This window comes from Scyliorhinus canicula, chromosome 20 (assembly GCF_902713615.1).
Source record: "Scyliorhinus canicula chromosome 20, sScyCan1.1, whole genome shotgun sequence".
In the NCBI taxonomy this organism is placed as follows: Eukaryota; Metazoa; Chordata; class Chondrichthyes; order Carcharhiniformes; family Scyliorhinidae; genus Scyliorhinus; species Scyliorhinus canicula.
Window position 1 is genome coordinate 24,084,658 of NC_052165.1, and position 15,805 is coordinate 24,100,462.

General features: G+C 38.7%; 1 protein-coding gene across 2 annotated transcripts in view; it reads right to left on the reverse strand.

The window, feature by feature from the left end:
- Window positions 1-15,805, reverse strand: part of tbc1d15 (TBC1 domain family, member 15) — a 51,717-nt gene that overhangs the window by 2,795 nt on the left and 33,117 nt on the right. For both annotated transcript variants that reach the window (XM_038780084.1, XM_038780085.1), the window contains 9 exons: window positions 14,999-15,101; window positions 12,441-12,632; window positions 12,142-12,270; window positions 11,413-11,516; window positions 10,954-11,048; window positions 8,008-8,124; window positions 7,585-7,685; window positions 4,065-4,164; window positions 2,715-2,812 (listed from right to left, as the gene is read on the reverse strand). In XM_038780084.1, the coding sequence (XP_038636012.1) occupies window positions 2,715-2,812; window positions 4,065-4,164; window positions 7,585-7,685; window positions 8,008-8,124; window positions 10,954-11,048; window positions 11,413-11,516; window positions 12,142-12,270; window positions 12,441-12,632; window positions 14,999-15,101 (1,039 nt within the window). The remainder of the gene's footprint in view (window positions 1-2,714; window positions 2,813-4,064; window positions 4,165-7,584; window positions 7,686-8,007; window positions 8,125-10,953; window positions 11,049-11,412; window positions 11,517-12,141; window positions 12,271-12,440; window positions 12,633-14,998; window positions 15,102-15,805) is intronic.

Consider the following 15,805-nt stretch of genomic DNA (forward strand, 5'->3'; position numbering starts at 1 on the left):
TAGCATTGCAATTTTATTATGGGTTTTTTTCACCCGTTTTATCCATTCTTTATCAATTTAGCTGAACAGCTGGCTGAGGCACATTTTGAATAAAAGAAACAATATTACCTCAACATTGTCAGAGAACAAGAAATATTTTCTCTCTAAATTACTGAACTCAATTAACTCAAAATGCTGGTTGGGAGAGAACCAAATGATGCAGATCTAGGCCAAAATTCTACATGGCAAACACAAATTAAAACTCTTGGTCCTTCTGGGAGCCTCATAACATGTGTAGGCACATTCCCAGGGACTGTGTTAAGAGTAAAGTAGTGCTAGCACACTTACCTTTAGCATGTGGGAGCAAGAATCTAAGGCAGCCCAGACTATTGCAATAAATATATGTAGATTTTAGATGTTTTTTGATCAAATTCAACATATGGAATTAAAGAGCTTATTTATAGGTTACAAACCACTGCTTTTTAAAAAGTATATATAAATGACGGATCTTGAAATACAGCGTAAAATTCCAGAAATTGCAGACAATATTAAACTTAGAATGTGATATAAATTATCCAATTTATTTTTTTCCAATTAAAAGGCAATTTAGCGTGGCCAATCCACCTAGCCTCCACATCTTTGGGTTGTGGGGGCAAAAGCCACGCAAACATGGGGAGAATGTGAAAACTCCACACGGACAGTGACCCAGAGTCGGGATTGAACCTGGTACCTCAGTGCTGTGAGGAAGTGGTACTAACCACTGCGTCACCATGCTGCCAAAGTGTGATATAAATTACGTGCAACAGGACATAGATAGGCATGCAGAATGGGAAGCAAGGTTGGATTTAATACAGGAAAATGTGAGGTGATGTACGTTAGCAGAAGGGACGAGGAGAGGAAGTATGGACTTCATGGTACAGTTCCAGATGTGTGCAGGAACAGAGGGATCTGAGGATGCATGTGCAATAATCTTTAAAGGTGGCAGGATATATTGGAGAGTGTGTTTAGCGACGCATAAGGGATCGTGCGCTTCGTAAATAGAGTCATTTAGTACAAAAGCAGGGAAGTTAGGTTCAACTAAAATACTGAATCCGGTGCTGGTCAACAAACTTTAAGAAGGAAATAAAGATCCTTGAGAGGGCTGCAGAGGAGATTTACCAGAATGGTTTCAGGGATAGAGCGCTCCAATTACGAGGTTCTGTTGGAAAGGCTGGGGTGTTCTCCTTGAAGCAAGAGAGATGGAGGGGAGATTTGATAGAAATGTACAAGATAAGGTAGGGAAGGAAAAGCTTTTCCCATTAGCTAATTGTACCAGGACTAAGGGACACAGAATTAAGATTTAGGGCAAGAGATACAGGGGGAATGCGAGGACGATTTTTTTTTTTTTACGCATGGAACTTATTGTCCATAAGGATGGTGGATGACGGTTAACTCAGTAAATTCAAAAATAAATTGGATGGGCACGTGAAGGAAATGAACTCACAGGACTACAGGGACCAAGCAGAGGAATGGAATGACTGGACTGCCCAGTGGCAAACCAGCTTGGACTCGATATGAGCTGCATGTCTCCTTCCTAAATTATTCCATTAGAAGTCAATGAATTAATAGCAAATTAGCGAACTGGATTGAAAACTGCCTCAAGAAATGATGAAAATTTAAAATATTTTAGTTAGGAACAGAAAAGTCTGAAGAAAATGTCGGACTGCAACTTATGGAAGAGTCAAGCGACCAAATATATACTTAAGAGCAGTAGCTTGATCAAATATAAACAAAATGCATTCACATTAGCAAATAAATAAGTAAATGCCTACATTAATGGTTCAGATTTTAAAACAACAGTGCTATTTTAAAATTAATAGCTTATTTTCTAATCTGGAAAATTCAGCACAAAACATGCTTTGGGTTGAGGTAACCGAGGTTTATGTTGTGGCACCCAATTCTCTTTACTAAGCCAGAAAATGTAGCAACTGAGGATAAATAAACCACTTGTTCAGATCTTGAATATTGCTGAAAAGAGACACGTTGTCGAAGATTTTCATCTTGCACTGATCAGGAAAAATGTAAGAATGCCAAAATTCAAACAATCACAGCAATTTATACTACATGAGGGAAGGGATGCTGGTCTGATTGGCTGAGGTGCCGCCATGGAAAAAAACAGTGGGAACTATAGATTTCCTGCACTGCCGTGTGATTTAAGAGCACAATGTTTGAACATGTTCCTTTTCTTTGCAGAGTATAGGCCCCAGCCTAAGAATGTCATGTCATTTCTAGCAAGCATAAATCAAACATTCTGACATCGCTGAAGAGATACAGTCTCAAAACGTTAACCCCGTATCTCTCTCCACAAATGTTGCCAGACCTGCTGTTTTTATTATGTTACAAGTTCGACTGATTATTTTAGTCAGTTGTTAGTGTAGCTATTAATGCACACAGGATTGATCAGCAAGTGCTGCCCAGTCACGGAATCACATCTAACAGCAGATGTTTTGTTTTGAGTTTTTGCAAGCATGGTCTGTACTCTGCTCATTCTGAACAAACAAATGTATTTGCCCTGATGAGTGCAAGACAAAAAGCTTTGGTGACATGTGCCTCTTTTCAGCAATATTCAAAACCACATGTTGTTTTACTCTTTGAGATGTAAGTGGAGTTACTGCAAAGTAACTCCCAAACATTTCTTCAAAGATTAACTACAAATCAAAAGCACATTCATCTGTACAATATGAAATGATTCTAACCTCCCAAAGTCTAAGAGTATCTTGAAAGCTGAACTCCCTTTTGAACCGAATGAGAAGCCACCTGAAGCAGAAGTAGAGATATCCAGATTCTTGAGATTCTAGGAAAACAACTTATCTTGTTAAAAATCCACTTATCCAGTAAAATACTTCACTCTGTACCAGTTATCTTGTCCATATATATATTCAAATACCAAAGCTTAAGATTTCTGCACTATGAAAACAAATAAAAAAACCTTGCTTTTAGATAGCACTTCCAACACCCTCGGGGTATTGCTAACTGTTTCACAGTTCTTAAGTATTTTTGAAATACAGGTAGCAGTCTTACACAAGGAAATGGGGCAGCCAATGTGTGCATACCAAAGACCGACTAACACCAAAGGAAATGACCTAGTCTGTTTGGGTGGCACTGGATAAGGAAGCAACAATGCTGGCGAGGACATCTGAAGAAAATACTGCTGCTCCTCTTTGAATCAGTGCAGTGAACCTTTAATCTTCACCCAAGAAGGTAGCTGGGGGTTCGAATTATGTACCATTCAAAAGACAGATGAGGAATTAGATGAACAATTCAAAACCATACATTTTAAAACTTATTTTTCAAATAGGTGTCAACCAGATTAAACTCTATTGGAATAATGTCCGCTTTGTAGTCTTTCAAATTAAAATAAAATTAATTATTTGCATATTCATTTTTTAAAATTACAACAAATTTTTGAATTAACAATAGACTGCATTTTTTAAATAAGGTCCTACCGAGAGTGACTGCATGAGTGTTGTTTTTAATGTAGTTCTCGATTCAAAAGAATGTGTTATTGCCCCAAAACTTAAGATTAGCTCCCTACAAGCTGACCAGCCTACTGCAGCTACTGTCCTTTGCTGAAGGAGATGAGAGAAATGGGGTGAGCGTGGCGTTTAGAAATGTAGAAACACAGCGTCTTATTATTGCTCCTTCATTTCCAAAAGTCTCTGCACTACTGTTCTTAATCTGCAGGCAAAAACCATTAATGGCGGCTCCAATCATAAAGTCAGTTGCATCACAGAGATGAGAACTACCTTTTTAATTGAATATCTGTTCCCTATAAGACACTATTCACAACGCTCTATGCTGCTCTTGCTTATGTTATATTTGCTTTGTTATTTTGCCCTTGTTCCACTAATTATTTGTCGATGAACTGTGTACTTTTTCCACATTCACTGTAACCATCTACTATTTTTCTTGTCTACTGTGTACGTTTCCTTGGCTGCAGAAAAATACTTTTCACTGTACTTCATTATGTGACAATAAATAAATAAAATCAAAAATAGAGCTAAACCGAGTTAGTTTAGATACACATTTAAAAAAAACACACTTACCAAGATAATTCCAGAAACCAAGGTCTAGCAACTTAAGTAATGTACTCAGTTGAGATAATTCTGTTTTCATGCCTTGCATTTGCTCCTCAAAGTTACAATGCTACAAGAAAAATAAAAACATTGCTAACACTGCCATTATATTACAAATATAGCATTAAAAAACTAAGCTTTCACTCTATTGTAATTGACTCTCAAATTAACCAATCCTTGTGGCTCATCAAATGCACCAATCAATATTGTCCATCCTTGCCTTCCATGGATCAGTTTGAGACAATTTAACAGTTCTGAATTCCCAATTTCACTTCCAGACTCTTCAGAGTTGTGGGGGCGGGGGGGGGGGGATAAGCAATAAATACAACAAAATAAAAAGACTAAATGGAAGATGAGAAACAGGAAAGGCAGGAGGGAAGAAATTATACCAAAAAGGAACAAACGAAGGCATAAAATAAACAGGAAAGGAAAAACATAGATATAGAAAAAAGGTGGCAGATAATTATATCAAATTAATGCCATGAAGACATAGATTAGTTGTCAAAGCTGGTTAGTTTACATTTCTAGCTTTATGACGAATCAAAGAAAAACAGTAACTTCTGCTTTACTGTTATCATTAACACATTACTAACCAGGTAGGTTTTTGGAATTTTGTGCACTTCTTAAAAATAATTTGTGTTAAGGCCATAACTCTACTTAAAATAACGGCGGGCTCGTCCCCAGAAGCCCCCAAAATGCCAATGACTGGGTAGGAGAGATGCACGCGCAACAAGTGAGAGCAATGTTGATCTTGTGGGAGAGACACAATCTGTGAAGAGCTGCTCCTCCGATCACAGATGCTGACTTCCCCATGTTCATTGATTCAGCTTCCCTATCACCGACCCTTGCTTCTCTTCAAGGGAGAGAATTTATAATTGGAGGAGCAGCAAGAGCAGGCATGAGGGAACAAGTGAGTGGAGGAGCTGGAGCTGTTATTCTGCCTGGTCTCACTGCTGGCATCACAAATCACTTTGAGAGGAGGCAGTTTTGAAGAGGAGTAAAAACAAATCGCTTCAGCTGTTAGTCTTCAATAATCTAGATAAATTTGTGTAGGATGTGCACTTGGGGGTTTACAGTTGGGGTTAGGTAAACAAGGTAAATGAGCTATTTCAGGCTCAATGTTTTTATTTCAACCGCCAGATAGATAGTGTCCGGCCCTGTGGTTTCAGAGCATACACCACATCCCGACAGAGACTGTCCTGTATTTAACAATATCATTGATGATATTCTCCAGAAAGATGTTCAGCATACCCCAGATCTCATGGTAGATAATGCCAGAAATGTGTCTGACACTGCCTCAGTGAGCCAGGCAGCAGATGGCAGGCTTGGATGTTATCCTGGGAGGACTTTGTAGTGGTGTTTGCCTTCCCCTTTCCCATAGAAAGAGGAACTAGACACTAAAAAAAGCAACTGATAATTGTTAGTGTCCAAAGTAGATGGCACACATTATTATATCCGTAGGGATTAGGAATCCTATAAAACAAGGGATTTTTATGGGTATTTTCAATTTTAAACCTGGATGAAAACGGTCCTGCCTTATACTTGATTCCAACTATTTGATACTCGGGTTGTCAATTTTGCAATCCACCAACTCTCGTTTCATTTTCTTTGTGGTGGCGTCAGTTCATATTAGTTTCAAGGGCTATAATTGCAAAGGAGTGAAGGCTTGGTGCATGAAATGTTGTTAATAGATTGAGCTCGGGGGAACATCCTTCAGGAGCCCTTATACGTGAGTGTTGGGGGGGGCGGGGGGGGGGCGGGGCAAGCAGAGACATGGAGGTCTGAGCTGGAGAAGGGGCAAGGATTCGGCAGTGGCTGCTTTAAAAGGGTCGCGGTCTGATCACAGTCCCAATGGGCGCCCAGATGAAGTAGTGCCTGATTTCAATAAATTCAATTTCAAACGTTTTCCAATGCTGGTAAAAGGTAAAGTTGCCATAGTTGCAGATGTCCATCGGCTGCTTTCCCCTGAGGGGGAGAGCTAACTGGTGGTAATTTAGCCTGAGGATCCCCACACCCCAGGCGAGGGGCAAGGTTGAGAAGGCATAGCCTTCTTAACATTGCTGGCCTTGCTCTGCATCACAAACCAGCTGACTAGCCAAGTGAGCTAAACCCAGCATTACCTGGGGATAAGGTGGAAAGTCCATGTACAACTTGTCAGACAAGAAACAGGCTCAGTTAGACTATTATGTCACACACTACCCCCGCTCATTACCCAGGTTCACATGCACAAGCAGACTTTGGACTTTGCTGAAACCCCTGCCCTGGAAGTGCTCACTTGCTTGTGCAAGGTCACAAGGATTCCGTGACATCACTTCCTGCAACATCTCCTGGAATATGTCCAGCCTGACTTGGCAACCCTAGCTTCATCTGGTCTGACAGTCTGGGGAAATTTATGAAAGATATTTTGGACAGCCAGCATACCCGTGTTTGCTTCTATATTTGTGTACAGACTTTCAATGTCCGTTGTAAAAAGTACGGTATTTGGGGGATACAGTTAATGGGTTAACCACCTCTATGAAGTAGTTTGTATCTTTAATGTAACTAGGGTGCTTCTGTGCTAAGGAGTTTCAATTTCTGTCTCATTAAAGCTTGGATGATCATGTGAGGAGGTGCATTTGTTTGGAAATAATGTCAAAGTATGAAGTTTTTGTGAATTAAACCATTTGTTATCTGATTGTTAGCTTGGTGCTGCAGAATAAATTTGATGGGAATCCTTTTGTTGCACAGTTGGACGTTGGTATCATGATGCAGTTATCACCACGCACTTTAAACAGAAATATTGAGCAGGAAGAAGCTTGAAATTGCAGAACTAAACCAAAGAATGCTGGATAGTGCTAACTGCTTGCAAAGAATGGTTAAAAGGGGCTGCGGATGGGAGACTCATTCCTAATAAGTTACCTTGTGCCAGGAGTTGGAATTTTCATTTTGGAAAATGAGGTATGTGAGATTTATTTATAATGAATCAAACCACCTTACTTATAGATTCCAAGTTAAAAGATTTGATTATATATTCTCCTGTTGATATTTGCGCTAGGTCATCTATCTAAAAAATAAATCCTAAAAAAAAGGGTTCATTCCAAATACAAAAGATAATGTTCCCACGTGACTGCATCACCTAATAAAGGAGGTTTAAAAAAGGAACGTCTGAAAACCGAAAGGTAGCACCCCCTGAGAAGAGCCCTGAAAAGAAATATTTGAGACCTGTTGCATACAACTCTAAAAATCTACGATAGTGTGCAATGAGGCAAGTAATTATAAAGAGATGGCAAATGGCAATTAGGTCATAAAAATGTCTACTCTGCATGTCAGAGGAAATAATGCATCTTACTTGTGGTTGAGTTGCTCACATTCCCTCCCTTGAGAGTTAAATTCTCTACTTCAGTACTCAGTTGGGGAGTCATTTCCACTTTTTAAAAAAATGTTGGAAATTTCATATCGGAGAGATGCTTGCAAAAATTTAAATTCAGTGCTAACTAATTTTAATTCTTACCATTTGTTCTATGAAGGCAACAAAGCACCAAAAGGCATCCACTTCATTTTCCATAACATATAAAATGGGAGAAAGCAAATCACTCATTCCTTGGACATACCCTAAAAATTAAAAAGTTCATGTCAACTCATTTGACTAGCCATTTCAACAACTACTGAGCTCACATTAAATCAGTAACTTAATATCATGCGTTTCATATCGACATAGTTTGACATGTTAGGTACACATGCAGTCACTAACGGTATAGCCATATTCATGCAATGTGTTTATTGATACTCAACTTAAATATTACAAACATTAAATACTTTTAATCAAAAAATGTTAAGGTACATAGTTTGTTGCTAAAGTTAAAGATATATTTTTAAAAAGTAAATATTTGTGTAAGCAAAGCTGAACATGATTTTTATAGATTATAATACTCACCAAGGTCAAAATCATACATGCAGTAGGTCATTAATATGTCATGCAATAGAATCAGTCCAGGATTTTCATGACCTTCATAAAAAGGATTTATTCTATCTGTTCTGTTGACATCTTTCTCTGAAAGAAATATTTATTTCCAAAAGAAATTAAAATTTTCAAACTACTTTCCGACATTGAAGAAAAATGAAAGCATCTGATCTTGTCAAAGAATACATTTCCATACTTGAAACAAATTTTAACTAGTACCTTCACGTATCACTTTCTTTTACTGCTCCTGGTTTTTAGTGGATTACTTCTTTCCCCTCTCAAGATGAAACACGTTAAATCAACAATGAAATATCACACGCTCTTTAAACTATCAAGGCACTGCACCAACAACTCTTATCAGAATCAACAATTTATGCAGTGACATTTCAGTGAGGATCAAATGCATCAAGGAATTTTTTAAAAGTTCAATAATTTCCAAATGTCTACAGTTCAAGAAGCAAACTCTGAAAGACAATCATCGTAACAGTTACAAGACTGGCTCACTTGAAGAAAGATCAACTTGTGTTAAACAAGCAGACTGCTTTATCCTACAATCCATGTATTAGTGTGACACTTTCAAGGTGGAAGTGGCAATGCAATTTGGGATTCTGATTTCCAAGTACACCACAGCAAGATTTGGGAGACCACATTTCTAATCAACATCAGTCTATTGAAACTCTGCATTTTAAATGTTATCCAGGTAGTTTGCTGGACATCCTCAGAATTTGCATACTTTCTTTATCCTTTTTTAATGTTATGACAGAAGAGCCATCCATGCACTCGCAAAGTTAAAAGTTAACTGGCATGGCTGTGCTCATACCCAAGATTACACATGAGTAAACCCTGTTAATGCATCCAATAAAACATTAAGCTGTGGACATGACCCAAGATAGGCCTGCTGCACATACAGGCCCGAGATCAGAATCCATAATAATAAACTGGCCATAGTCCCAGATGACCATAGGCTGCTTTCCCCTTTGAGGGGGAGAAACTGGTGATGATTTAACCGGAGGATCACCACACCTGAGGCAAGGGGCAAGGTTGAGAAAGCAGGGCTTTCATGATATTATGACAACTTTCAAGAAACCCAATAATTTTAATTTAAAAAGGGTACCGAAAGTTATCAAAAAGTTAAAGGAAATTTAACTATTCTTTAGCTCTACATCAAAAAGCTAAAATTGTTAAATAGGTTTGTTAAATTAAGAGACAATGAATGAGGTCATGACAAATTCAGAATCTAAGTTACTGGTTGCATTACTGCTTGCCATCCTTAATCTAGACTTTAAATTACATATTATTCCTGCAACGCAATAAACAACAATGCAAACAACTTGTACAAAAAAAAAGTGCCCCGTGGAAAAAGTCAGGAATGGCCAAAATAGCAAAACCAATTCCTCAGGTTGAAGCAATGTTTTTCTCTCAAGTTTGCAAATTCAACATTTTAACATTTATTTAAAAAAACCGAAGAGTGCCCAATTATTTTTTTTTCCCCAATTAAGGGCCAATTTAGCATGGTCAATTAATCTGTCTTGCATATCTTTTTGGGTTGTGGGGGTGAGACATGGGGCGAATGTGCAAACCCCCCACGGACAGTGACCCAGGGCCGGGATCGAACCTTGGTCCTCCGCACCTTGAGGCAGCAGTGCCAACCACCGTGCCGCCCTAACATGATGTCTCCAGTGGCTGCTAAGATGATAAGAACATGGCCCATGAATTTGGAATCTGGTATTTCTGGAAACAGCAGGATTTGGAAGAAATTCCCTCGGAAAACAACAGCTAAGTTGCACAGCCTTGACGTCCAAGCCATTAACAAGTTCTCTGGGCATCCTCAATTGTTTGACCCCATGTAAATCAGATACAATCATCAAGCCAAGAAGCTGAATGTTTGTAACTGAAGACGGATTTAAAGAAAAATGAAGAGGCAAGTAGACAGCATGAATCAAAATCAGTGAACAAATGAAACACTATATGATGAAACTACCACCAGAAAAAGAATGCTTCCGGAGCAGTACACAGCGGGGCAGTGGTTAGCACTGCTGCCTCGCGGCACTGGGGACCCTGGTTCGATCCCGGCTCTGGGTCACTGTCAGTATGAACTTTGCAAATTCTCCCCATGTTTGCGTGGGTTTCACCCCTACAATCGAAAGATGTGCTGGGTAGGTGGATTGGCCACGCTAAATTGCCCTTAATTGAAAAAACTGAATTGGGTACTGTAAAGTTATTTTTTTTTAAAAAGAAAAATGATGCTTCTTTTGATGACACTGATCAGTACAAAACTATGATTAGACAGACACCCCAAGTACTATGAGAAAGGAATGGAAGATAAGTTCAACAATGATGAAGGTGGAATAAGGAAATAAGTTGGTTATGTATTATAGGTTTAGGAAGTCATGTTTGGTGACAGATTGCATGTGAAGTTTACAGCTCAGCTCAGAGACAAAAGCCCTGTAACGAGTACTGCACAATTGTTTACCCTGAAAGAGTATTCTATGGTGTATATAATACAAATAAGCACTGAGAGATTGATGATTTTATAAGTTATGGAACTGTGATAGTGGACAGTTAGCTTGTTCGTGATGTTTGGCTTGCGTTTGGATCCAATCACAACTAATGAGATGAAAGTTTTTCCCTCTGTTGTTTGTTCTGAACTGAAACAATGTTGGAGGTCTTAACTCAGTGCCTGCAGGACACAGCCGATCAGAGAGAAAAAATATAATGTTTTTTTTTTTTAAATCATCTGGTCTCGACTACATTTGTTCCGTTTAGCATGGCTAATGCAGGCAATAAGCACCAGAAATAATAAAAACATTCCATCACTCGTACCTTAGAACAAACATTCTCAGTCACAGAACTATCAGCATTTCAATCTGACTAAATGTTTCTTTCAGCTCTTAATTAATGAAACATCGGCCTGTTTACCTATAAGACTCTTGTAATCTTTTAATCTTGTATTTCTTTTCTCTTGTTCTTCGCTGACTGACTTCCACTGAAGCTTCATCCTGAAGTACTCATCTCTATACATGTGAAATAGAAGGAAAACCCAAAATGGATTGATTGCTGCCTTAGTTATTGCAAAAACTCAATTCTAAAATTCGGAAATTGTCAAATGCTTTATTAAAAAGATCATTTTAAATATTGAATCAAATCCACAAAAATGTATACAAATCTTCCCTAATTAATACAGGGCTAGTGAACTCTGGGTATTGTAGCCTGGAGCTCATTTGCCATCACAAAAAAACTATACTAGGCAGAAACAGAAACCGTAATCTTCCTGCACAGAACCTAGAACAGACCAGCCGAGGTCCAGAAACATTCCACATTAACAACTATTGTTAGCACATAATCTATGATACATAGAGAAGAACAAAGATAACTCACGTTTTTCTTTTGGTTAATAGTCTTCTATTTTCTTTTGTACTATCCCAAGGGAAGTAATTTAGAAGGAATTTCCAAGTCACTTTTCTTACTGCATGACAAAGACCCTGTGAGAGAAGTATATTAAATACAGGAATACATTTACATATTTATAAAAAGATAAAAATGGGCGTGATCTTCCGGCCTTGTTAGGCTCCTGCTCAAGCGAAATGAGGCCCATGAATAGCGGGGGAAGACAAAAACGAGAACCGCACCAGGCGCCAAACAGTTTGCGATGCAACCGGCCCACTCCCATAGGCAAAATCAGGATCTCACCGTAGTGATAAACCAACTATCACCACTTAAGCCCAATTTCCATACAATTAACAAGAGCCACCCCATATCCAATGGTCTTCTGTCATTCAGCAGCCTTCCCAGCAAAAGTGGCAAAAGTAAAAATGCTGGCAAACAAACTGTTGCACAAACTAAAAAAGTGTTAAAAGACTTCAGTTATGCATGGCAGCATGGTGGCGCAATGGTTAGCACTGCTACCTTATGGCACCAAGGTCCCAGGTTCAATCCCGGCTCTGGGTCACTGTCCGTGCAGAGCGTGCACATTCTCCCCATGTTTGCGTGGGTTTCGCCCCCAGAACCCAAGGATGTGCAGGGTAGGTGGATTGGCCTCGCTAAATTGCCCCTTAATTGGAAAAAATGAATTGGGTACTCTAAACTTAAAAAAAAGACTTCAGTTACCCCCTTGAATATCATTTTTTTCAGCTTGTCAGGGTCGAGGATTTTTCCTTCTGCATCCATATTCTGTAACCACCTCTCAGTAGAAACTGGTTCTTCTCTATGAATTTCAGGCCTTGTTCCAAGATCGATCTGAAATAGATGTATGATTTTCATTTCATACCACTCCAGACTCCCTTCACAAACAAGCTGGATAGCTAAAATACACATCAGAAATTGAAAATTCTGAAGACATTTCATCAGCATGATAGTTTATAATAACTGGTGGGCTTGGTGCATTTTTTGACATCAAGATAACTCACTCGTGTGATGACTTCAAAACCTGGCTCCTCCTGATGATTAATTTCCAGACCCGAAATAGATTCAGTGAGATCCATTTCTGATTCAGGTCTTTGTTGGGATGTTACATCATAGCCACGAAAAGCATCCATAATATAGTTTGTAACTTTTGAAAAGCCTCCTAATGTTGTTGTATATGGATCCTTCTTGAACTTCTGTAAAATAAACCCCCAAGATAATAAACAACACCATATATAAACAGACCAGAATACAAATTTCCCTAAAATAGTTAATCCAACAGATACGTTTTGTGTATGCAATAAGATAGTAGAATCTCTAATTGGTCAGCCATAGAATCTTACAATTGGTGACTAGTTCATTTTCTAAAATAGGTTGGGGCTCTTTTCTTTAGAAAACAGAGAAATGAGAGGTGGCCTGTTAGAGATTTTCAACATGGAACGGTTTGACAGAACTACCAATAGGACAAATAGCACAGAGCCATTTAAGGGGGAGCTAGATAAATACTTGGAAGAAATAGACGGTTGTGTTGTTACGAGCGAGATAAAGGAACACTTAGGAGGTTGTGTGCGCAATGTTAAAACTGGCATTGACCCGGTTGTTCCTTTAAAGCAATTTCAGTTAAGTAAGCAGGCGTTCAGGTCACTCAATGTTTCAGTTACACGTTAAAAAGTACCCGGCATAGGTTAATGGCATTACAACTTGTTCCCATTTCTTTATTTCCCAAAATTACTTGCATCTTGTAACAAGGCGTTAACATCTGACACGCACTGATTTGCCGTTTTTAATACATGACTAAATGATCTTCAGTGCAATTATTGATGCTGAATTGGAAGATATGCAGAGTTTGCATAGCATAAAATATGACAGCAAGACTGATTTATTGCCACTGAATAAGACTTTTTTTTTTAAAAAGCTATAAAAGTCATTTATGGCAAAGAAGGAGGCCACTCAGTCCATGTGGTTATAAAAGCAACTTATATTTATATAGCCCCTTTAATGTAATAAAAGGCCCCGAGAAACATTGCAGGTGCATTATAAAAGAAACACCAAGCCGCATAAAGGGACAATAGGTCAGAAGATCAAAAATTTAGTCAAAGTTTTAAGGTAGGTTTTAAGAAGCATTTTGAAGGAGGAACTCAAGGCAGAGACATGTAGGGCAGCACAGTAGCACAGTGGTTAGCACGATTGCTTCACAACGCGAAGGTCCAAAGTTCGATTCCCGGCTTGGGTCACTGTCTGTGTGGAGTATGCACGTTCTCCCCATGTCTGCATGGGTTTCTTCCGGGTGCTCCGTTTTCCTCCCACAGTCCAAAGATGTGCAGGTTAGATGGATTGGCCAAGTTAAATTGCCCTAAGTGCCCAAAAAGGTTAGGTGGGGTTACAGGAATAGGGTGGAGGTGTGGGACTTAAGTGGGGTGCTCTTTCCAAGAGCCGGGGCAGCATTGATGGGCCGAATGGCCTACTTCTGCACTGTAACTTTTATGTTCTATGTTCTAAGAATGCCAGCACTTAGGGCCTAAAAAACTAAAGGCACAACCACCAATGATAAAGCAATAAAAATCAGGAATGCCGAGAACAGGATTAGATGAGTTCAAATATCTTTTTGGGCTGGAAATGATTAGAGATAGGGAGGATTGAAAACTAGCATGAGAATTTTAATTTCAAGGTATTGCTTATTATAGAACACTTTGGGAGTCAGTGACATTTTTAAGCTTGAGTTCTACAATTACATGGAAAGTATAAATTATTGATTTAGATTGCTATTCAATATTAGTTTAAATATATAATTGCTAAAAGCTTAAGATAGAGAAGAAAATATTCCCTCCACCCCAGAAATTTAAACAGGGTTATGCTTACTGTCCACCCCTAATTACCCTAAGCAGTTGCTTTTACAACTGTGGCTTCCAAGGTCATTCAGAGTCAAACATGTCATATCAGCCACACCAGGGAGAGGTTTCCCTTCCCTAAGGAAGTCTAGAAGCATTTATCATCATTTTTGCAGAGCCAGCCCACTGAAGAGCAATTCATAATTTCACTTCAGATAGTCAACAAATATTAACATCCATTGTGGTGAGGTGATACAATTCATATGGACAAAACAGATGGTGTTCAGGAGTCAGTAAGGTTTTAGGATTTGGGCCAGAGTTGGAACATAAAATGCAGTTAGTCAGCCTTTGGAGCTGAAAGCTTTTTAAGAAGCAAGGCAATGCCTTAGCAGCACCTGTTTTTTCTCCTTAAAAATGGGGAAAGTGAGATTGTTGTGAAGTAAATCAACTTTGCTTTAACGGTTACTATATTCACTTATTTGTAACTATATCAGTTTAACAATTAGTATCTGATATAATCTCACAAAATATTTCTCAGACTGACTTTGGAATTATTGGACAAGTGAATAGCGGGGCAGAAATAAATTATATCTGGTTCAAATCAAGGGGGTAGTATTGTTGCACCCTTGGGAGTATGTTATCGCACAATTAAATATTGGAGTACTCTTCCATCCTAGACACTCAGAAAATATAACAATTTAAGGTTATGCATCTTAAATATGTCATGTACTTACTTGCACTAAACCAGCTGCATTTTCCTCAAACAAGTTTTCAAAAGACTGAGAAAGTGCCTTACTATTGTATGTAACGAGGAGTACTCGGTCATCATGTGATGATCTATAGGAAAACAACAAAAAGGTAGACCACATCATTCGGAGTTTCTTCATGTTTCAATGGAATGGCTATGTTCATTTGGTTTAATGATATATACGTCCAAATCGCCGCACAAAAACCATTCACTTTTGGTTTTCAAAGCAAATGCTTTTTAAAAACTTTTCATGGGATGTGGATGTCACTGGCAGGACCAGCATCTGTTGCCCATCCTAATTGCCCTTGAATTTAGTGAAGTTATTGCTGTGGGTTTGGAGTCACGTGTAGGCCCATGTAAGAATGGCAGATTTATTTCGCTAAAGGACATTAGTAAATCAGATGTATCTTCACACCAATAGATGATCGTTGATATGGTCACCATTACCAAGACCAGCTATATATTCCAGATATATTAACTCAGATGCAATTCCACTAGCTGCCTGGTTGGCTTTGAACCAGGGCATTAGCCTGGGCCTCTGGATAATTAGTCCAATGACATGACCTCTACCCTACCATTTTGTTCCAACAATTATCAAAGAAGTTATTTTATGCACAACTGGAAGAAATACAATTTAGAACAGTTCTGAATTTGTTATCGAGAAGAATCTGAAAAGAATGGAGCATTACAATGGTATTTATGCTCTGCGGATTTCAGTGAGAGGCAGGCTTTCCAAAGTCTCGGTAAACCTGGCAGCTGAAGTGAGGTATGATAGCTTCAGGAAGATGCAGTG